This window comes from Oncorhynchus mykiss, chromosome 21 (genome assembly GCF_057628025.1).
Source record: "Oncorhynchus mykiss isolate SJ-2025 chromosome 21, ASM5762802v1, whole genome shotgun sequence".
Classification (NCBI taxonomy): Eukaryota; Metazoa; Chordata; class Actinopteri; order Salmoniformes; family Salmonidae; genus Oncorhynchus; species Oncorhynchus mykiss.
Genome location: NC_143042.1, coordinates 16868294 through 16892303, shown reverse-complemented (window position 1 = coordinate 16892303; position 24010 = coordinate 16868294). Strand labels below are relative to the sequence as shown.

At 48.8% G+C, this 24010-nt stretch overlaps 1 protein-coding gene across 5 annotated transcripts; it reads left to right on the top strand.

The window, feature by feature from the left end:
* The first annotated feature begins 30 nt into the window (after positions 1-30).
* Positions 31-22014, top strand: fbh1 (F-box DNA helicase 1). Of its 5 annotated transcripts, none has more exons than XM_021577323.3 (22): positions 31-191; positions 362-424; positions 637-801; positions 935-1446; positions 1575-1705; positions 1801-1936; positions 2017-2201; positions 2296-2370; positions 2456-2547; positions 2886-3054; positions 3161-3380; positions 3549-3636; positions 3724-3810; positions 3947-4083; positions 4171-4267; positions 14916-15079; positions 15163-15238; positions 15468-15662; positions 15855-15980; positions 16145-16251; positions 16778-16912; positions 21201-22014. In XM_021577323.3, the coding sequence occupies exons 2-22, from the start codon at positions 403-405 to the stop codon at positions 21366-21368; spliced, it is 3087 nt and encodes a 1028-aa protein (XP_021432998.3). In that variant the 5' UTR covers positions 31-191; positions 362-402; the 3' UTR covers positions 21369-22014. The 5 variants fall into 5 exon arrangements, with proteins under 5 accessions (XP_021432998.3, XP_021432997.3, XP_090070228.1 ...); XM_021577322.3 differs by having other exon boundaries at positions 67-191; positions 359-424; XM_090214104.1 differs by having other exon boundaries at positions 95-191; positions 2296-2366.
* Positions 22015-24010: the final 1996 nt, after the last annotated feature.

The following is a 24010-nucleotide window of genomic DNA, read 5'->3' as shown; positions in this document are numbered from 1 at the left end:
TCAGCCTCTTTTGCATTTTGCTATTCTCCTACTGACTAATGGGTGGCGCTGTGCAAGCAACACATTGAACTTGATCCTCCGTAAATTCCCCAAAGAAGAACCAAGTAGCCAATAAACGCTTAGCTAGCTGTGTTATCAACAACAACGAATGCTCGACATTATATCAGTAATATTCAATGTTATTTAAAAAGGTGAATGTCTAACAGGCTAAATCCACAAGCGAACTTTACTTTGCACTGTACATTAGCTGATATAAACACGGGCTAGCCAAATACCGGGTAGGGTTGTTTGGCGGCTCACACTAGCTAGCATGTAGCATATACGCTAACATTTAGATGACTTATTTTTTTCGAAAAAGCAGGAAACGAGAGATTGGACATCAGCAGCTGTTCTTGAAACAACATGATGGAGTCGTCCACTAAAGGTAATGCTGCTTGGCAGAGGATGGTCAATGGCAATTGCTAGCTAGCCAACTACTGTAACTTTCTAATGCATCTCACCCATCTGTATGCTTAACTCTACGACGTTAATCGGTACGCATTCTCCTCAGTACTGACCCATAACACAGGACTGGTGTCATTAAGGTGTGTGAGAGCGTGTAGTAGAGATGTACTCACAGCCATGGTGATGTTGCAGGAAAAGCCAAGCGAAGGCACCTGAACTCAGAGGAGTGTCGTGAAATTAGTAGGAGACCAGAGGGCAGCCAACCCCTCACACAGCCCCACTCCGTCACTCGTAGGCACAGCAACTCAGACACCACCCGGGGTTTGTACCCCAGAACACCCACAAAGAGAAAGAGAGGTACTGCACATTTGTGTGTCAAGTTTTTTTAAACTCTTGAGACCTGAAGGGATGATGTAGCATTTTGTACACATATCATTTACCTTGTCATCCCCTCCCTTTGCTCCCTCTTCTCATCTTCCCTGGATCTCAGATGCACGTGATGACAAGAAGCAGCATGGGATCACTAAGTTTTTCCCTGTGATCAGTGTGGTCAAGGTGTTAAGTCCTCAGAAAGCAGCCCTGTCCCAGGGCTCAGGTTCCATAAAGACAGAGGGACTCAATAGAGAGCTCATCCCCAAAAATGAGACTATTGAGGAGAAGGCACTAGCCACCTCTATGAAGGAGGAACCTGAGGATGAGAAGGTGGACTATCTGGAGGGGCTGACAACAGACATGTTTGGGGACGACAAGGAGTTTGAGCGCTGTTGGTCAGATCCAGACCCAGCCTTAATGAATCATCATGAGGAGGAGGTGGAGGCCCTGCCTGACGCCCTCTACGGCCTCTTGGGAAGCAGCAGGGGCCTGGCCCATCCCCAGGGTCACGTGGACGACCTCCCAGAGGAGGTGCTGATGCTGGTGTTGAGCCTCCTGCCTGCTGAGGACCTCTACTGTAACGTCAGCCTGGTCTGCCAACGCTGGAGGAACATTGTGACCCAGTCACTGGTGAGAGCCTGGGACAGGGGGAGGAAGTTAGGGTTAAAGTTATGAAGATACGCTAGTGTAAAAATGTTAATAGATGTGCTTTATACATTATTTTGGGTCTAAGTTGTGTCTTTGGGCCCTGTGTGTAGTTTGTGCCCTGGAAGAAGCTGTATTACCGCTACACGAAGAAGGAGATCGACGCCGTGAAGGAGATCAACGCCATCCTGGAAACCCATAGAATCATAAAGGACGACCAGGAGAGCATCCTCCATATAGTCGAGTAAGGACTCTTTACTGTAAACTGTTCCTTTGGGCCATTTCTGTTCATTTCTGATCTTGTGTGTGTGTGTGTGTGTGTGTGTTTTTCCCCTCCAGGTTCATGGCCCAGTATAAGCCCAGTCAGAAGGTGAAGCCTGAGTCAGTGTTACAGAGTGTGAGGACACATTGTCTGTTCCCTCAGGCTGAGGCCTGCATTAAACACCGACTCCCCAAATTGGAGGGTATCGAGGGGGTATGTAGCCACACACACACCGTTGAAACTACTATTATACTTCTGAGCTTATCTGATTGGACTGTGTGTGTGTTTGTCAGGGCCCTAACCCGTGGGCAGCCATGGCCCTGATGCTGGTGCTGTGTGACGGTGTGGGAGATGTTCTGGACCTGGTTGTCTGTCTCAGAGGCTGTCTCCCTTCAGCCAGCGCCATCACGGAGTACCTCAGCGCCATGGCAACCATGCTGCTCGCCATGAGGAGGAACGACATCAACATCAGCAACAGGTCAAGATGGAAGTTATATAGAGATGAAAGATAGATTTGCACAAACGGATGGATAGACAGGCGGACATTGACGGTTCTCCTTCCTCCACTCCAGGTGGCACTACAACATCTTCTATGTCCTTCACCTGATGGAGAATGCCTTGCCCACAGCAATAACCAATCAGAGTGGGTGAGGACTGATATATTTCTGGAAGGAAGTATTTTGAAGGAATCAGTAATAACCTGAGTCTCATGCCCAGTCCTCTTTCTCCCAGGAGAGCCCAAGTTCAGGTGACCCACGAACAGCAGCAGATCCTCAACCATGACATCCATAGAGACCACGTGGTCAAGATCATGGCCTTCGCAGGTACCACCAGACCACTACTAACAACATCATGCCACAGCTGTGTTTTTACAGAAAACAAGTTAGATATAGAGTTGGTACTTTTGCTAGCATTTCCTGAATTGTTGCTAGAGGGTACCCTCTCCATGTCAGTTCAGCTCAGTCTGGTTCATCAGTTCAGGATGAGAGTACTCTTTCTATATTGTGACAATTGCAGAGTAGTTCAAGTTGATACACACACACACGAATGGTCCACCCCACTTCACAAAAAAGCCCACATTGTGAGCTGTTGATTGTGCCCTATGTGTGCATGTTCCGGCTGTGATGTAGTGTGGGGGTTAAAGGTTGTTGTTGTGTTCCAGGCACAGGGAAGACCACCACCCTGATTCGGTACGCCCAGCAGAGGCCACACCACCACTTCCTCTACATGGCCTTCAACAAGTCTGTGGCTACCCAGGCCCAGCGCTGTTTCCCCAGCAACGTGGACTGCAGGACGGTCCACTCCATGGCCTTCGGGGCCGTCGGAAAGAGGTCTGCTTATCTGTTGGTCTAGAACAGTTTCTTTCCGTATGTCTGGTTGTCGTCAGTCTTTCAGTAAAGCCGTTCAATCAGTCACCCAGTCTCCTCTCTCTCCCAGGTACCAGGAGCTAAAGAAGTTGTCTAGTAACGTGAAGCCCTTCTCTGTGGCCTGGGTGCTGCCTAAGGGCAGCGGGGGCTTTGTCAACGCCAAGGTGGTCACCCTGACCCTCAATGCCTACATGGCCTCGGCCGACACACACATCACCCCCAACCACGTCCCAAACACGTACAAAAACACACATGGCAAAATGACCGTGCCTGACTGCAATGCAAAAAGGGTAAGCGTTATACCCAAATCCACAAACACCTCTCCTCCCAAAGAAACATCCCCCACACACACATTTACACACCAGAACACAAACTTCTCCGTTTTGGTCCCATAATCACACAAACATGCCACACACCGGTCATCTCCACAATTGAACAAACTGGCCTTTATTTTTCAGATGTTTGCGAGGGATGCCCAGAGGATCTGGGACAAAATGGTTGCCTTAGAAGAGACCAGGGAGTACGCACACCACATGACCCACGATGGTAAGCCCAAAAACTATCTGTTTGCTTATTCACTCCATAATAATATGTCAGTGTCTTAGGATTGGGTCCTTACTGAATGTCTTTCAGGGTATCTGAAGCTGTGGCAGCTGCAGAGGCCGACTCTGGACAAGTATGATGTCATCTTTATAGACGAGGCACAGGACTGTACTCCAGGTACACGACTCAACTACACCACTGTACCACACCTGGACCAAACCTGGGTCTACATTACACCTGCACCAGGCACCACTCACCTGATAGCATGTCTGTTAGCAGGTCCGTGATAAGTGTGTGTATGTGTGTGTCTTAGCCATCATGGACATCATGCTACCTCAGCACTGTGGGAAGATCCTGGTGGGAGACCCTCATCAGCAGATCTATACCTTCAGAGGAGCAGTTAATGCCCTGAACCTGGTGGAACACACACACCTCTACTACCTCACCCAGGTACACACACTTCTCCCTCACTCAGGTATATACTCACTACACAAAAGCTCAGTGTGTGTATTGAATAGGTATTCTTTCTCTTCTCAGAGCTTTCGGTTTGGTTCGGAGATTGCCTACATTGGAGCCACGATTCTCCAAGTGTGTAAGAAAGTGAAGAAGATTCTGGTAGGAGGAAAACAAGACGGTGAGTGAAGGAACACAGGATTCTGACAGTTAAAGGCCTGGTGCAGTCAAATCTGTTTTCCTGTGTTTTGTATCATATTGTACAAAAACAGCTGATATTTTACAGTTAACACTGTAAAAGTGGCAATTTTTTAAAGTCAGTGTTATTTCCTGGCCCACTATACTATGTTAACGTGGGTCGTACTGGGGTACGGATTAAAAAATTCCTCAATCTGCCGTTGGCACCCATTCAAATTATCCCCAAGGTTGCCTAGTCCAATCTTGTTAATTCTCTAAATTAAATGGCATGTCTGTTTTCTCATTAGCTGAGAATGTTGTTTGAAATGTCCAATGCAACATACTTTGGTGATATCGTTATCAACCTACTGCATAACCCCTTTTAAAATATAAAAATGTTATATTAGCATGCTAAAACTCATTAAAACAGACTGGTAGAAGAGCTAGCATAGCTAGCCATCGCTAGCATTCACTGGTTGAAGTTTAAGTAACCCTTGATTGTAATGGAGTTGACTGGTGACTGACATGAATATACACTTAGTAGCTAGTTTATTAGGTACACCCATCTAGTACCTGGTCGGACCCCCCTTTACATCCAGAACGACCTGAATTCTCTGGGGCGTGGAAACATTGCTCACTTGGTATCAAAGAACCTAACGTATGCAAGGAAAGCATTCCCCACACCATTATACCACCGCCACCAGCCTGTACTGTTGATACCAGGCACTATGGGGCCATGGACACAAATCCTGACTCAGCCATCAGCATGACACAACAGGAACCTGGATTCGTCAGACCAGGTGATGTTTTTCCACTCCTCAATTGTCCACTGTTGGTGATTGCGTGCCTACTAAAGCCGCTTCTTGTTTCTGAGATCCTGGCACCGACGATCATACCACGAAAGTCTCAAGTCACTCGTTTTTAATATTCTAACATTCAATCGTAACTGAGTACCACAATGACTGTCTGTTTTATGTAGCAAGCCAAGGCCACTAATCTCACTGTCTGTAGGAGTGAACCATTTTTGTGAACGAGGTGGTGTACCTAAAAAAACTGGACAAAGAGTATATGATTCACAACATTTGGACAGGAGCTATAATCCAAATGTAAACTATGTGTGTCAATATTGCTTGAATTCAGGCTTGGCTGCACAGCTTTCAATGGGGAAAGATTGCTACTGTGATTTTTGTTGATAATGTCACTTTCCCGGGTGGAGTTTTGGCTTGCCTGGTAACATCACCAGGCTATATACATTAATATAATAACAAATAGAGTTCCAAACCTCTCAGCTAATAACAGCCAATTTTCAGATTAAATATCCCTCCCATTAGGACCCAAAATATTGATGTTTTGTTCCCCGAGTCACTTAGTTATCAATTTTGCCGTATGGCAAGGTGCTCCATCATGCCGGAAAAGGCATTGTTCATCACCAAACTGTTCCTGGATGGTTGGGAGAAGTTGCTCTCGGAGGATGCGTTATTCATGGCTGTGTTCTTAGGCAAAATTGTGAGTGAGCCCACTCCCTTGGCTGAGAAGCAACCCCACACATGAATGGTCTCAGGATGCTTTACTGTTGGCGTGACACCGGACTGATGGTAGCGCTCACCTTGTCTTCTCCGGACAAGCTTTTTTCCGGATGCCCAAAACAATCGGAAAGGGGATTAATCAGAGAAAATGACTTTAACCCAGTCCTCAGCAGTCCAATCCCTGTACCTTTTGCAGAATATCAGTCTGTCCCTGATGTTTTTCCTGGAGAGAAGTCGCTTCTTTGCTGCCCTTCTTGACACCAGGCCATCCTCCAAAAGTCTTCGCCTCACTGTGCATGCAGATGCACTCAAACCTACCTGCTGCTATTCCTGAGCAAGCTCTGTACTGGTGGTGCCCCGATCCCACAGCTGAATCAACTTTAGGAGACGGTCCTGGTATTTGCAGGACTTTCTTGGGCGCCCTGAAGCCTTCTTCACAACATTTGAACCGCTCTCCTTGAAGTTCTTGATGATCCAAAAGTGGTTGATTTAGGTACAATCTTACTGGTAGCAATATCCTTGACTGTGAAGCCCTTCTTGTGCAAAGCAATGATGACGGCACGTGTTTCCTTGCAGGTAACTATGATTGACAGAGGAAAAACAATGATTCCAAGCACCACCCTCCTTTTGAAGCTTCTAGTCTGTTATTCGAACTCCATCAGCATGACAGAGGGATCTCCAGCCTTGTCCTTGTCAACACACACCTGTGTTAACGAGAGAATCACTGACATGATGTCAGCTGGACCTTTTGTGGCAGTGCTGAAATGCAGTAAAAATGTTTTTGGGGGATTCAGTTCATTTGCATGGCAAAGGGGGACTTTGCAATTAACTTCAGTTCATCTGATCACTCTTCATAACATTCTGGAGTATATGCAAATTACCATTATACAAACTGAGGCAGCAGACTTTGTGAAAATTAATATTTGTGTCATTCTCAACTTTTTGCCACGACTGTACATGAATATAATAACAGAGTTCCAAACCTCTCGGCTAATAACAGCTACTTTTCAGATTAAATATCCCTCCCATTAGACCACTCCGCTCGGGGGATTGATCCACTCTGTGGTTAATGCACCGCTTTGGTGCCCTTCCCTCCCAACTCAGACAGCAACATTCCTGCTTGAAAAATAGTTATTTGCTTAAAAGGTATGTTTCTTTGTGACCATTTTAATGTAAAACTATGACAGTAAACCATTTTTGTGAACGAGGTGGTGTACCTAAAAAACTGGACAAAGAGTATATGATTCACAACATTTGGACAGGAGCTATAATCCAAATTTAAACTATGTGTGTCCATATTGCTGCACAGCTTTCAATGGGGAAAGATTGCTACTGTGATTTTTGTTGATAATGTCACTTTCCCGGGTGGAGTTTTGGCTTTCCTGGTAACATCACCAGGCCTTATACATGATTATAATAACAAATAGAGTTCCAAACCTCTCGCCTAATAACAGCTACTTTTCAGATTAAATATCCCTCCCATTAGACCACTCCGCTCGGGGGATTGATCCACTCTGTGGTTAATGCACCGCTTTGGTGCCCTTCCCTTCCCTCCCAACTCAGACAGCAACATTCCTGCTTGAAAAATAGTTATTTGCGTAAAAGGTATGTTTCTTTGTGACCATTTTAATGTAAAACTATGACAGTAAAGGACTTAATTGTTACCCAGAAATGATATATAAGAACGGCTGCACTGGTCCTTTTGAAGGTTGACTCAGCAAAATTACGTTGCGTTTAGTAAGATGCAAGACTTCGCTCTCACACCTTCACACAGCATCTTCACATGGGTAGGCATGGGACCAAAACAAAGGAGTTTATCCTCACGCTTTATCGCTCTTAGTTGTCACTGAAAGTGACCCACTATGTTGTTTACTTTGTCCACCTACTTCATATTTCTAGGTCTAAAGTAGATGTTCTGAATTGTGTAAACATGCCGGTAAAATATCCATGGTGTTCCATGACGACTATGCTCTTATTTATTTGGTTCTGATTAGATCAGTTTGTTGTAAAGGGAAGATTGCAGAATTAGGTTGCTATTCAACATTGTGATTTGTTTCATCCTTCAAACAGTCCCAATACGACATCACTTTACATTTCTATTTTGGGAGAATTATATATTTTATTTGACCGAAGATATGTCAGAAAAGTGACCTAAAGGGGAGCACTACACGAGGGGTGAAGCCACTGTCCACATAAGGGGGTGAAGACCGACATCATATCGATGAGTAATACAAAATTACAACAAAAAAACGTTGGTCACTAAGCTAAACATTTTTTAGTCACTTATACAGGGGTGGCAGGTAGCCTAGTGGTTAGTGTTGGGCAGGTAACTGAAAAGTTGCTGGATTGAATCCCCCAGCTGACAAGGTAAAAATATGTTGTTCTGCCTCTAAACAAGGCACTGTTCCCCGGTTAGGCCGTCATTGTAAATTTGTTCTTAACTTGCCTAGTTAAATAAAGGTTGAATTTAAATCCAAATAAATACAGCTCGTAAGCTTTTAGCATAGCTCCTTTTACACCCCTGATTTACCCCTACCAACAGCCTTGAAACACATAACTTATAAGCAGTTCAGCACATCAGTATTTCTCCTACTGTTAAACAAAATCAAGATAAACCTTCACCGTCACAGCAGATATTGAACGTCTTTAACCAATCCGGCTAAAACTCTTGTTGGCAGATGGTAGCTATAGCTATCCACATGCTAACCTGAGTGCTACCACTAGCAGCAGTCAATCTAGATATAATGGCTAACACAAACATTAGCTACCATGATATCCTGCAGGTAATATCGTGAAATAAAGGTTGGGCAGTTCAACAAAATTAGAGGCATACCTTGAAATAAACAATTACATTTATCAGATTGTTTTTTTGACAGTTTTTTTCCCTGTAAAACGTGCAGTATTCTGTTGGAGTTGTTGTAGCTTATTCCATCCCCAAACACCATGCTATATACGTGTAAGTGGGCCAGTTTGTTTTTTGCATGGCCCGGTGCACTTAGCAGGCTAGCACTGTTTTTTTTATCACTCTTCCACTGTTGGTAGCAATCGTTTAGGGGAAAATTGAGCCCCGCATATGACTGAAGCACCAGGTGTTCCCCTGGCCCAGTCTGCCCGCCCTAACCTCACGAGCCGGTTTCTTCCCATCTTCTCGCATTTTGACCAAACGTGCATGCCGGTAAACAGCGGTTGTAGTTCACTGCCACCATCACCAGGCTGTTCCATTCGTGACATCAAAGATGCATATATTGTTGGTATGAGTTTTTGATCAATGTAATTCAAATGGAGAAAATAGTGTGTGTGTATATATTGTAATGACCGGACTAGATCATAAAGGTACAATTGTCCAGAAGAGGCTGAGTTTACGAATTGACATTTAATTAACCCAACTTTACACAGGCTACTGTTTGGCCGTAGCCTACGCCAAATAAATGAAAGATGCCCCAAGTTGGTCACGGTTGGTTTGTGGGGTATCTGCCTTTTTCCTTAGGGGGCTGTAGACCCAGACCAGCTCCCATCATAGTTCCTCTTCTGCCTCATAACTGCATTCACCAGCTGCTCTCTGGCGAAGGTGTGGGCTGTCTCCAGGCGGTCCTGGAGTCTTTGGGCATACTCCGGCCTATCCAGGAGCCGACCAAACGCCATCTCCGCAGGGGTGCGGATCTCTCTCCCCAGCATGAGGAGGGCAGGCGTGCAGGAGGTGGAGTCTTGGACAGCGGAGCGGCATGCCATGAGGACCATAGGCAGGTGCTTGTCTCAGTCACGCTGGTGTTTGGCAGAGACGATGGCCAGCTGCTGTCCAAGCATTTTGTTGAAGAGCTCCACAAGGCCATCACTTTGAGGATGGAGAGGAGTAGTGCGGGCCTTGTGCATACCCAGCTTCTCACACATGGTGGTGAACACACGGGACTCAATGTTTCTGCCTTGGTCGCTGTGGATGGACTCTGCAGCTCCAAACCTGCTGAACATCCCCGCTGTCAGGGTTTCGACGATGGTCTCTGCCTCCTGGTCAGGCAGCGCATAGGCCTCGGGCCATTTTGTAAAATAGTTCATGGCCGTGAGCACCCAGTGGTTTCCACTGTCTGTGGTGGGGAACGGCCCAACTACACCCACTCCCACCCTCTCCATGGATCCCCCACCGGGAGCTGTTGGAGCTGAGCATGAGAGCGGCCTGGGGGGCCCTTTCTCGCTGTGCAGTTGTCACAGCGGCGGCAAAAGTCCTCCACATCCCTCTTGTGCTGCCCCCAGTAAAAGCCCTGACGGAGGCGGCTGAGTGTTTTTGTGACCCCAGTGTCCAATCCCCACCCCCCCATGAGTACTCTGGAGCACAGCCTCCCACAATGCTTTTGGGACCACCACTTGCCACCTCTCCTCTCCCGTAGCTGACTCCTTCCATGCCTGCTGTAGCACGCCATCAGCCAGCCGCAGTCTCTCAAACTTTGACCACAACCCTGGTCGCGAGTGAGAGCGCTGTCACCCCTTCCCATGGTGGCCTCACCTGCGCCTCTACCCACGTAGCACTTGCTGTAGGTTTGTGTCCCGTCCCTGCTGCTGCTGCCCCCATTCAGCCACGTCGACAGTCTGCAGCTCACAGCAGACAGGCCCGCTCGCCCGACACAGTGGCACAGACCCCCTCCTCTCTGCTCACGGTGGCGGCAGCCGTCTGCAGTACAGGGCCGACAGGACATGGCGTTGGAGTGGCGTGCCCCTGCCCTGTGCACCACACGGCTGAAGCTCCTCCAACCAGCGAGCCACCTGCCCCTCTGGCTCTCTGAAAGACATGAGCCACTGGAGAGCAGAGTGGTCAGTCCTTACAGTAAAGGGCTGGCCACCCAGGTAGTACTTGAAGTGTTTGACGGAAGGCACAACAGCAAGGAGCTCCCGCTGGGTGACACAGTAGCGGAGCTCATGTTTGTCAAATGTTTTGCTGAAGTACGCCACCACTCTCTCCCCCACCTGGGCCAGCACCCCACCCATGCCCACATTGCTCGCGTCTGTGTCCAGGATAAAGGGCAAAGTGAGGTCAGGGGGGGCGAGCACGGGGGCCTTGATCAGTGCACGTTTGAGGGTGTTAAAGGCATCGTCACGCTCCACTGTCCAAGTGAAGGCCTTGTCCTTCGGCAGCAGGCGGTTCAGGGGAGCAGCGACGATTGAGAAGCTGTTGGGGGAAGCCATCCAGCACTCTGTCCATCAAACGCTCAAAAGTAGCTGGAGCATTGCGCAGGCCGAAGCACAGGACTTTGAACTGCCAGTGTCCTCTCTTACTGGAGAACGCAGTTTTGGCTCTGGCCTCTGGGGAGAGGGGAACCTGCCAGTAGCCACTGCGGAGGTCTTGTGAGGAGAAACAGGAAGACACCTTAACCAGGTCCCGCGACTCATCGATAAGTGGTATGGGGTATGAGTCCTTCCTGGTTACCTCATTCAGCCGTCTGTAGTCCGCACAGAACTTCAGCTTGCCCCCCGTCGTAGGAACCATGACGACTGGCGCCGCCCAGGGGCTGTCTGAGGGCTCGATGAAGTATGCCCGCTGCATCTCCAATACAGCCTTGTCTGCCGCCTCCTGGCGTGCCAGCGGGATACGGCGGGGACGCATCTTGATGGGTAGAGCATCACGTGTGTCGATCTCATGCTGCCCCAGATGAGTCTGAACCTCCTCTTTCTCACTTCCTCAGTGCAAAGCTGTCTCTGAATTCAAACAGCAACTTCCACAACCGTTCCTGCTGCTCGGGGTCAAGACCAACACAGTTCCTCCCCCATATCTCCCTCACTGCAGACAGTGTCCTCTCCCATCTGGGGTAGCTGGGCTGGTGCTGCCCGGGCTCACGGAGGGATGTGTCGTGGAGGTAGCTGGGGGAATGTAACACACAGCCGTAGGTGACAGGGGGGCTGGGGAAAAGTCACACACAGATGAGAGAGGGGGGGGGAGGCAAGCCATGAGTGTCTGCTGTTTAACTGTTGGAGTAAAAAGTTTGTTGGGTTGAGTGAATGTGACATTAGGGGCTGCCATGGTGACTGCCAGCCCTCCCTGGAAGCTCAGTGTGCCCCCATTTAGGTCTAACCCCAGGATACAAGGGTCCTGCACAGCCGCCACCCACACAGGAAAACGCACAGACCTGCCCCCTACTGTCAGAGTCATTATTCCCTTCCCTTTCATGGGTGCTAGCTCACCTGTGACTGTGCGGAGCTGCACAGTTGTGGGTTCACACGGAGTCCAACCTGGCACAATATCCGGCCTCACCAGGGTTACTGTGGACCCAGTGACCACTAGGGCAGAGCACCCCCCCCCCCCAGTGACTGGCACATGATCAAAAGTCCCCAACACAGGTCCGGCCCACCACAACAGGCTCCATCAGCTTGCCCTCGTCTGCTTCTGGGGGAAGTGGAGCCTTGCTTCCCCGTCTGTGCCGGCGGGCTCCTCCTGAAGATGATGGTGGTTGGGACAGAAAGCCAGGGGTCCGTACTACCTGGTCTATGCGGACCCCGTGACGTTTCCCTGAGCTCTGGGGGACATGTGGCAAACCTGACACAGATGGCCTGGCTGGCTACAACCGCAGCAGACCCTGGGACCAGGGCGTGTGTTTCGTGCCGCCTACAGCACTAATGAGTTCTGTCATTTCAGCCACCCATACAGGCTTTTCCGGCTCTGGGCTGCTCTGCCCCCCAGCCCACACCAGCTCCCTCTCCAAGGCTATCTGCAATGACTCAGGACGAGCCAGCTGGGTATGTACGCGCAGCTCCATAGGAGAGACCAGTATGAACTGGTCCTGTGCTAGCTCGCTCTGAGCGGAGGGGGGCATGTGAGCATATGCCCGCAGAGAGAGGCTCTCAATGTCATTAGTTAGCACCCGTAGAGGCTCTCCAGGCTGCCTGCGTCTATTACTCAGTTCGGAGCGCAGGCTGTACATACTGTCCATAGCGCCTCCTCAGTGCTCCCACTAAAGCACCATAATCACGTCTGTCCTCGGGGCTAATCAATATCAAACAGGCCAGAGCTTCATCCGTGAGGCATAAAGCCAACAGCAGTGCCCTATCCTCATTCAACCACCCCCTAAATGAGCTAACAGTTCAAACTGAGCATGAAAAGCTTCCCAATCCACCTTACTGGAATACTTCGGGGTCTTAACTGATACGGACGCAACCGGGAACTGGGCGCCGCCATGTTTGTTTACATCCTGAGCCCCAGATTCCTTTTCCCGCCGCGTCGACGTCACCCCCTAGTCCGCGTGAAGCAGTCAACAAAGCCCTTATGCCCTCTCTGGGCTCCGACGCCCTGGCGACCTCCTAGGCCAGATCCTCCGACGTCCATGCACACGCACCTCCTTGGCCGTAATCGTCCCCTACCTCCACCTTCACTTTCAGATTCCCTCCAAGCATTTTCAACCCCCGTTCTCACCTATGGTAGCTAGCCACAGAAGTCAGCTAGCTAGCTGGCTAACTTTTATCACGTTTTTACTTCTGACCCCAATGTTATGACCGGGCTAGATCATAAAGGAACAATTGTCCAGACAGGATTGAGTTTACGAATTGACGGTTTATTAACCCAACTTTACACAGGCTACTGTTCAAATCAAAGTTTATTTGTCACGTGTGCCGAATACCACAGGTGTAGACCTTACAGTGAAATGCTTATTTACAGGCTCTAACCAATGGTGTGAAAAAAAGGTGTGTGTAGGTAAGTAAAGAAATTAAACAGTAAAAAGACATTTGAAAAAAGAGTAGCAAGGCTATATACAGACACCTGTTAGTCAGGCTTATTGAGGTAGTATGTACATGTAGGTATCGTTAAAGTGACTATGCATATATGAACAGAGTAGCAGAAGAGTAAAAAAAGGGGTTGGCGGGTGGTGGGACACAATGCAGATTGCCCGGTTAGCCAATGTGCAGGAGCACTGGTTGGTCGGTCCAATTTCGGTAGTATGTTCATGAAATGTATAGTTAAAGTGACTGTGCATAAAAGATAAAAAGAGAGTAGAGAGAACAGTCTATGACTGGGGTGGCTGGGGTCCTTGTCAATTTTAAGGGCCTTCCTCTGACAACGCCTGGTGTAGAGGTCCTGGATGGCAGGCAGCTGGGCTGTACGCACTACCCTCAGGACCCATGCCAAATCTTTTTCGTTTCCTGAGGGGGAATAGGCTTTGTCGTGCCCTCTTCATGACTGTCTTGGTGTGTTTGGACCATTCTAGTTTGTTAGTGATGTGGACACCAAGGAATTTGAAGCTCTCAACCTGCTCCACTACAGCCCCGTTGATGAGAATGGGGATGTGCTCGGTGCTCCTTTTCCTGTAGTCCACAATCATCTCCTTTGTCTTGATTACGTTGAGGGATAGGTTGTTATTCTGGAACGTGGCTGGGTCTTTCAGCATGACAATGATCCCAAACACACCGCCCGGGCAATGGAGTGGCTTCGTAAGAAGCATTTCAAGGTCCTGGAGTGGTCTAGCCAGTCTCTAGATCTCAACCCCATAGAAAATCTTTGGATGGAGTTGAAAGTCTGTGTTGCCCAGCAACAGCCCCAAAACATCACTGCTCTAGAGGAGATCTGCATAGAGGACTGGGCTAAAATACCAGCAAAATACCAGCAACAGTGTGTGAAAACCTTGTGAAGACTTACAGAAAACATTTGACCTCTGTCATTGCCAACAAAGGGTAAATAACAAAGTATTGAGATAAACTTTTGTTATTGACCAAATACTTATTTTCCACCATAATTTGCAAATAAATTCATAAAAAATCCTACAATGTGATTTTCTGTATTTTTTTTCTTCTCATTTTGTCTGTCATAGTTGAAGTGTACCTATGATGAAAATTACAGGCCTCTCTCATCTTTTTAAGTGGGAGAACTTGCACAATTGGTGGCTGACTAAATACTTTTTTGCCCCACTGTATACTTGTTACCTCATGTACTTTCTATATTGATTTGTTGTTAATAAACAATAAAAATTAAAACATGCAGCTGCTGTGCGGTTCGTGTATACATATATATATATATATATATATATATATATATATATATATATATATATATTATGTTTTTGCATAAAGACTGTTTTGGGTGGAATATCATCAATCTACGTTGTTAGATTTGTGGAACCTGCTCTTTAATGTACATGTCTGTCTGTCCATCCACAGGCTGTGTGTGGGGTAAGGCTGTGGACTCACTGCGTCCCCTGACTACAGGGTTGAGTCCTGGCCGGGGTAAGTTAGCAGTACTGTCTCGCTCTAACGTCACCGTGTTCGACCAAGCAGTCAGACTCACCGAGGCAAACCCACGCTGTAGGCTGCACATCGTAGGGGTGAGTGTCCATACACCCCCCCCCCCCAAACACACACACACACGTGTTTGGGTCTTGTGTAAGATGTGTATTTTCCACTCCAGGGGGTGGAGAATTTTGGGCTGAAAAGAATCATGGACATTTGGGTTCTGATGCAGCCAGAAAACAACCGCTCTCGAGGTGAGTGGTGCAACACACTGCCCCTTGCCTCAGTTCTGCAATTCTAATACAAGTGAATTACTATGTTGTACTGTTTTTGGTAAGACAGTATCCTGCCTTGGCTCTCTCAATGCTCATTGTTTTATTGGTAAGGGTCTTTTGTGTCTATAGGTTTAGCTCTACTCTGCAGTGTAACTAGCTCTCTCCCTTTTTAAACGTGCTCCCTTCTCCTCCTCTCCCTGTTCTCTAGGCATCAAGGACAGCTTCATCCGTAGGTTCACCCAGCATTGTCTGGGGGGCTACTTTGGACTGAAGAGTTATGCTAAAAAAACAGAGGACCGTGAGTTGGAGGGCAAACTCTCCATGGTGGAGAAATACAACAGCCGCATCCCTGAGCTGGTGGAACGCCTCTACGGCTGCACAGAGAGAGAGGCCCAACACGCAGGTACACACACAGTTACATACTGTACACACACTGTACAGACACACATGCACACAGGTACATACTGTACACACATAGACACACACACACACACACCACTGTACAGACACAGTTATGAATTGCTGTATTTGTATTTGAGTCTGATCTTTCTCATTTGTATCAACCCTCCCCTGCTGTCTCTCTTTTATCTCTTAGATTTTATCCTGGGGACAGTCCATAAGTCAAAGGGTCTGGAGTTTGACACGGTGGTGATCACTGATGACTTTGCTAAGGTCCCCTGTGCCGCCCACAACTTACCCAGACTTTCCAGCTGCTCAGGAGGTGTGTGTGTGTGCAATCATTAGGCAGTTGGAAAACCATATCCAAATACCAACTCTTATCTAAGGCCAATGACTGTTTGCATTGGTCTACGACTTACGCCAAATCAGAACATTGGTTAATGTATGTTAGTGTCTGACTCCACTGTTTTCTCCCTCGTCCTCTAGGTGACGTCCCAGACGATGAGTGGAACCTGCTGTATGTGGCGGTGACTCGGGCCAAGAGCTCTCTGGTCATCACCAAGAACATCACCAACATCCTCACACTTGCTGGGGTGAGAGCACTGAACACTGGAGGCTGGTGAGTGGACGACGGCTCATAATAATGGCTGGAATGGTATTAAACACATGGAAACCATGTTTGATTCCATTCAGACCATTATTATGAGTCGTCCTCCCCTCAGCAACCTCCTCTGGCACTGACCCCCTCCACTACACTCATCCCTCTTCACTTCTCTCTCTCTATTCTTCTACTCCACCCCCACTACCCCTCCATGATCCTCTCCTTCGCTCTACTTAACTCTCTCCTATTCCCAGTCTTTCTTTCTTTCTTTTACGTGTGTTATTTCTCAAGCATCTTCTCAGAGAAATGTACAAGCTGTTCATTGAAGCAGGATGTTGTGATAATGTAATTCTGAGAAAGCCTCATTCCTCTTTGGGTGACATTTATGTGGCGCAAATGAGCACGTAACTGTGCAAGTGAATGTGTTCCAATTGAATTTGTGTTCTGTGAAAGCCGCCTCCCATAGCCTGGTGGTAACTCCTCCCATGGTAACCCTTTAACTTCCTGTTGTTCCCCAGGAGTACTTCCTGAGGACAGAGTTGACCAGCGCCCTGCTGACCGAGGGCCAGCCCCCATGCTGCTCTGTGCGGGAGTGTCATAACCACATCATGCCTGTCTGGCCCCTCGCCATGTGCAAGCTGCCACTCCAATACGTAAGGCCCCACCTCCTCCTCCCTACCACCATACCACATTCTGATTTGCAATGTCTCTCAACCAGACTTGATCATTTCAGACAGGTGTGGGTGCAGAAGTTCTAAAAGAATGGCCCACATTCCACCAACAGCTAACCAGTCAGACCTGTTAGCCAACTGTAGCAGTTGTAGTTGAGATGGTGAACTCCTGTTCATTCACAAAGTTTGTGTATCAGGTTTGAAGGTAAGACCCAGATGCAGACTGTGTCGAACTGACACTGTCTATTACAGCACAGGGCAGGCAAACTACAGGTCAAGGCAGGCAGGGGTCGATAGCCAGAGTAGTGTGGGAAAGGTACAAGACTTCAGGAGTCGGGTCAGGCACAGGTCGGTAATCCAGAGTTGGGGCAAAGGTGCAGGCAGAATGGTCAGGCAGGCGGGCTCAGATGGATCAGGCAAGGGTCAAAACCAGGAGGGCGAGAAAAAGAGACTGGGGAAAAGCAGGAGATGAGACAAACGCTGGTGAACTTGACAAACAAGACGAAAAGAGAACACGGGTACACAGGGGATAATGGGAAAGATGGAAACAGGAGACAAAGGGCTGTGAGACATGGGTTTAACTCTGGACACATGAAAGGTGGGATGTATATGAAGGGTACTGGGCAACAGAAGACAAACAGCAGATGCGCTAATAATTTTGGAGATGGGAAATGGCCCTATAAACCGGGGGGAGAGTTTGCGGGATTCAACCCGAGGGGCAGATCCCGGGTGGATAGCCATACCTGAGACGATAAACCGGGTAGCCGTGGTCCAATGGTGATCTGCTTGTCGTCGATACCTGGAGGTGGTCTTGAGGGCTGACCGGGCTCTCTTCCGGGTACGACGATCGTGGTGGACTAACATCTGGGCAGAGGCAATGATGATCTCTTCCTCCTGCTTTGGGAAAAGCGGGGGCTGATTCCAGGGAAAGGTGTTGCGGGTGTATTCGACCCACCCCAGCTGCTGGCTCCAGGAGGTGGGGTTGGGGGAGACCAGGCAGCGTATAGTAGTCTCCAGATCCTGGTTGGCTCGCTCCGTCTGGCTGTTGGACTGGGGGTGGAATCCGGAGGACAGGCTGGCCAATGACCCAGTGAGGGTGCAGAAAGCCTTAACGAGCTGAGGGCCCCGGTCAGAGACCATGTCGACCGGTAGTCCATGGATCCGGAATACGTGCTGCACCATGAGCTGTGCCTTCTCCTTGGCAGAGGGTAGTTTAGGGAGAGGAATGAAGTGGTCGGCTTTGGAAAACCGATCCACCACAGTCAGGATGGCGGTGATGCCATCAGATGGGGGATGACCCGTGACAAAGTCCAGGGAGATGTGGGACCAGGGACGTGAGGGACAGGCAGAGGTTGGAGGAGACCAGCCGGAGCTTGTCGGAGTCTTGTTTTGTGCACCGTGCAAGCGGCGACAAATGCGGAGACTTCGGGGACCATGATGGGCCACCAAAAGCCAGGGTCCGGCAGAAGCCCGGGTGGCAGGCAAGAACATCTGGTTATCTGGGGCCAATCCACCACCGTTCACCTTCCCGGAATCCATCTGGACACACCCAGCGGAGATGATGTGCCCCAGAAGGGAACCCTCACTTCTCTGCCTTAACAAACAGCTGGTTCCCCAGGAGGCGTTGAAGAACCTGTCGGACGTGGAGCACATGTTTTTGGGGGGAGCGGGAGAAGACGAGGATGTCATCAATGTAGACGAAGACGAACCGGTTCAACATGTCGCGGAGAACATCATTTACCTGAGCCTGGAACACAGCAGGGGTGTTGGTGTGGCCAAATGGCATGACCAAATACTCGTAGTGGCCGCTGGCCGTGTTGGTGGTAGTCTTCCACTCATCCCCCTACCGTATCCGCACAAGGTGGTAGGCGTTCCTTAGATTCAGCTTGGAAAACATGGTGGCACCCTGGAGCGGCTCGAAGGCTGAGGAGATGAGTGGAAGCGGTTCTTGAGTCCCCGGTAGTCGATGCACGGGCGCAGGGTCTTGTCCTTCTCCACAAAGAAGATCCCTGTGCCGGAGGGAGAGGACGAAGGACGCAATAAATCCTGCAGCTAGGAAGTCCCCAATGTAGGCGTCCATACCTTTGGTCTCCGGTCACGACAGTGAGTATAGTCGTCCCTGGGGCGGAGTAGTACTAGGGAGTAGGTCAATCCCGTAGTCATATGCAGTGGAAGCGAAGTGGCCCGGGCCTTGTTGAACACCTCCCGAAGGGCCTGGTACTCCGCGGGAATGGCAGAGAGGTCCGGGGCACCGTCCGAGCCCCCAGGAAAACATCCCGGGGCAAGTTGCGCTGACTTCAGCGTGGCGTGGCAGAACCGGCTCCAGCCCATGATGGCACCAGTCGACCAGTTCATGAGGAGATTGTATCGCTGGAGCCAAGAGAATCCCAATACTGCAGGAATCTTTGGAGACTTGATAAGCAGGAATTGAATTGTCTTGATGTGATTCCCTGACATGAACGAAGGTTGATGGGAGTGGTAATATGAGTGACCCAGCCTAGAAGCGTGCCCGACCAGCGCTCTAACATCCATGGGAATGTTGAGGGGCTGAATGGGGATGTTCAACTCGGAAGCTAGGGTAGCGTCCAAAAAACTTTAATCTGCCCCAGAGTCAATGAGGTCCAGGAGAGATTTAGACTGGTTTCCCCACAGCAGAATGGCATTAACAAGGTGGTGAGCAAGGGAAGCAGGAAAGTTCTCTATATGGCCAACCAGAGTACTCGCTCCTACCAGTGTGCCTGGTCTTTTTAAAGGACAAGAGGACACAAAATGACCAAGTGTCCTGCAATATAGACAATTCTTCATGTTGATCCTGTATTGCCGTTCCTCAGGCGATACCCCAGCTCTACCTAGTTGCATAGGATCGGGAAGCGGTCACTCAGCCGTCTTCGGTGACTTTCGGGGAAGGTCGGGAAGCCTCGGGTTCTTTCTGCAACGGAATCGGCGGGGACTTCCGGGATGACTCGGAGGCAAATTGAAATCCCTGGACGTGCGAGTGAAGTCGAATTTCCTCTCCATCCGTCGTTCCCATAGTCGCCAATCGATTCGTATGGTCAAAGTGATTAGGGAATCAAGATCCGTAGGTAACTTCTGAGCTGCAAGTTCGTCCTTGACCACCTCCGAGACGACGTGCAGGAACATATCGAACAGTTCTTCCTAGTTCCAAGCACTCTCTGCTGCCAACGTTCGGAAATCCACCACATAGTCTGCCTCACTGCGGGAGTCCTGCGCAGCTTCTCTCCCAGAGAATGGGACTTCAAAAACCTTCTTCACCTCTCCCGTGAACTCCTCCAGACTAACGCATATGGCCAGCTGTTGTTCCCATACAGCAGTAGCCCAGGTAAGAGCCCTCCCAGACATCAGCGTAATAGGCTATCTGGAGCGATCCGAGGGGAAGGAGGGGGGCTGAAGTTCGAAAATGAGGGCACACTGAGCTAGAAATGTTTGACAGGTGCTCGGCTCTCCATTGAAGCGTTCCGGGGGGAAGGAGGAGGGCTGAAGTTCGAAAATGAGGGCACACTGAGCTAGAAACGTCTGACAGGTGCTCGGCTCTCCATTGAAGCGTTCCGGGGGAGGTAATCGGGGCTCCAGAGAAGTTGGAGTGACCGATGAGATGGCGCTGCTAGCAGCTGGGTTACTGAGGGTCTTTGGGGTTACCACCGTGGTAGGCTGCCTCCCAAACAACCCGCGGAATTGCTCCAGCAAAATGTCCAATACCCGGTCATGGCGTTCAGGCAACTTTTGAACCCCATCCATAAGGCCTCGAAGCAGTTCCATGTGCCTCCCACTGGTGGCTCCTTGGGAGGAGATGGCGTCGCGCAGCTGGCCCAGGTCTGCTGCTTCAGTCAGTGCCAGTTCGTACTATCAGGTTTGAAGGTAAGACCCAGATGCAGACCGTGTCGAAGTAACAATTTGAATTACAGCAACAGGGCAGGCAAACAACATGTCAAGGCATGCAGGGGTTTGATAGCAGAGTAGTGGGGCAAAGGTACAGGACGGCAGGCTCAGAGTCAGGCAGGCGGGCTCAGACAGGACAAGCAAGGGTCAAAACCAGGAGGGTGAGAAAAAGAGAGACTGGAAAAAGCAGGAGCTGAGACGACAAATGCTCATAGACTTAAGATGAACTGGCAACCGACAGAACACAGGTGTAAATACACAGGGGATAATGGCGACACCTGAAGAGGGGGGGGTGGAGACAATCACAAAGACAGGTGAAACAGATCAGGGTGTGACATTGTGTGTGACTAACTTGACTCTCTGTGTGTTGTAGATGGATAGTGCAGACGATGGAGGTCCTATGTGTGGGGCGTGTGTGTTGCAGCGTGTCGGCCCCACGGCCAGTCTCCTAGCCTCCCCAGAACTGCTCAAGGTCCTGCCAGTGACCGAGGAGCGCCTGAACCTGCCCATCAACTACGCTTTGCTGATGGCTCTCTTCTGAGGGGACACGCTCACGTACACACGCAAACTCGACATGCTGCTTGAACTGTTCTGAAAACACACCCACACAACATGAGACATGGACCTCTCCACTGATTTTGTCTTGGGGGAAAAATCAGTCTGCGTAATAGGCATTTGAACTAGCCAATTATGGACCAGAAGGTAACAGTGTGGGACAGAGTTACTCAGCCAATCTCCTAGCACCTAGAGACACTGACAACGTGGTACCCTTGATGATGATTGGCCTAGAGCTGCCCCCCATGATCTCTGTTAGTCTAAAGGTGTGTTCCTTGCTGATTTGGATAAATGTTTGGGGCAGAATGGCATTATTGTGAAATCGATATGCCTTGTTTTTTAGTGTGGTTATATTTTGCAGCAAAGAAAATGCACAACTTCAGTCCTGTCTTTTAAATACGTGTCATTTTCTACTTTACTTTTTAAAATCTGTTTTATTTGTGATGTCTTTTAAAATTATAACAAAAGAAACATTTGTCTTCAGTTTGAGTACTTTGAGGTTAACAACATAAGCATCATCATGAGTCATGTCCATTGTTTCCATAAAGACACAGTTGCTAATACTCTAATGGAAACGGTAAAAACAAGTTTTTGTGGTTAATTTGGAATGCTATATAAAGTGCAAACTGCCATATGGGATGATACCTGTGTCTGTGTTCAAAACCGTAATGTTTCATGTCTACATTTTTTTTCCTGTGTTTGTATCAGATTGTACAACAGCTGATATTTTACAGTTAACACTGTAAAAGTGGCAATTCTTTAAAGTCTGTGTTATTTCCTGGCCCTCTATGTTAACGTGGATCGTACTGGGGTACAGATTTAAAAATTCCTCAATCTGCCATTGGCACCCATTCAAATTATCCCTAAAGTTGCCTAGTCCAATCTTGTTCATTCTCTAAATTAAATGCCATGTTTTCTCATTAGCTGGGAATGTTGTTTGAAATGTCCAATGCAACATACTTTGGTGATATCGTTATCAACCTATTGCATAACCCCTTTTAAAATATAAAAATGTTCTATTAGCATGCTAAAACTCATTAAAACAGACTGGTAGAAGAGCTAGCATAGCTAGCATTCACTGGTTGAAGTTTAAGTAACCCTTGATTGTAATGGAGTTGACTGGTGACTATGACATGAATATACACTTAGTAGCTAGTTTATTAGGTACACCCATCTAGTACCTGGTCGGACCCCCCTTTCTTTCCAGAACAGCCTAAATGTTTTGGGGCGTGGAAACATTGCTCACTTGGGACCTAACGTGTGCAAGGAAAACATTCCCCAAGCCATTATACCACCGCCACCAGCCTGTACTCAAATCAAATTTCAAATCAAATCAAATCAAATCAAATTTATTTTATATAGCCCTTCGTACATCAGCTGATATCTCAAAGTGCTGTACAGAAACCCAGCCTAAAACCCCAAACAGCAAGCAATGCAGGTGAAGAAGCACGGTGGCTAGGAAAAACTCCCTAGAAAGGCCAAAACCTAGGAAGAAACCTAGAGAGGAACCAGGCTATGTGGGGTGGCCAGTCCTCTTCTGGCTGTGCCGGGTGGAGATTATAACAAAACATGGTCAAGATGTTCAAATGTTCATAAATGACCAGCATGGTCGAATAATAATAAGGCAGAATAGTTGAAACTGGAGCAGCAGCACAGTCAGGTGGACTGGGGACAGCAAGGAGTCATCATGTCAGGTATTCCTGGGGCATGGTCCTAGGGCTCAGGTCCTCCGAGAGAGAGAAAGAAAGAGAGAATTAGAGAGAGCATATGTGGGATGGCCAGTCCTCTTCTGGCTGTGCCGGGTGGAGATTATAACAGAACATGGCCAAGATGTTCAAATGTTCATAAATGATCAGCATGGTCGAATAATAATAAGGCAGAACAGTTGAAACTGGAGCAGCAGCACAGCCAGGTGGACAGGGGACAGCAAGGAGTCATCATGTCAGGTAGTCCTGGGGCATGGTCCTAGGGCTCAGGTCCTCCGAGAGAGAGAAAGAGAGAAGGAGAGAATTAGAGAACGCACACTTAGATTCACACAGGACACCGAATAGGACAGGAGAAGTACTCCAGATATAACAAACTGACCCTAGCCCCCCGACACATAAACTACTGCAGCATAAATACTGGAGGCTGAGACAGGAGGGGTCAGGAGACACTGTGGCCCACTCCGAGGACACCCCCGGACAGGGCCAAACAGGAAGGATATAACCCCACCCACTTTGCCAAAGCACAGCCCCCACACCACTAGAGGGATATCTTCAACCACCAACTTACCATCCTGAGACAAGGCTGAGTATAGCCCACAAAGACCTCCGCCACGGCACAACTTAAGGGGGGGGGGGGGGGGGGGGCAGGATGACCACATCAGTGACTCAACCCACTCAGGTGACGCACCTCCTCCAGGGACGGCATGAGAGAGCCCCAGTAAAGCCAGTGACTCAGCCCCTGTAATAGGGTTAGAGGCAGAGAATCCCAGTGGAAAGAGGGGAACCGGCCAGGCAGAGACAGCAAGGGTGGTTCGTTGCTCCAGAGCCTTTCCGTTCACCCTCCCACTCCTGGGCCAGACTACACTCAATCATATGACCCACTGAAGAGATGAGTCTTCAGTAGAGACTTAAAGGTTGAGAC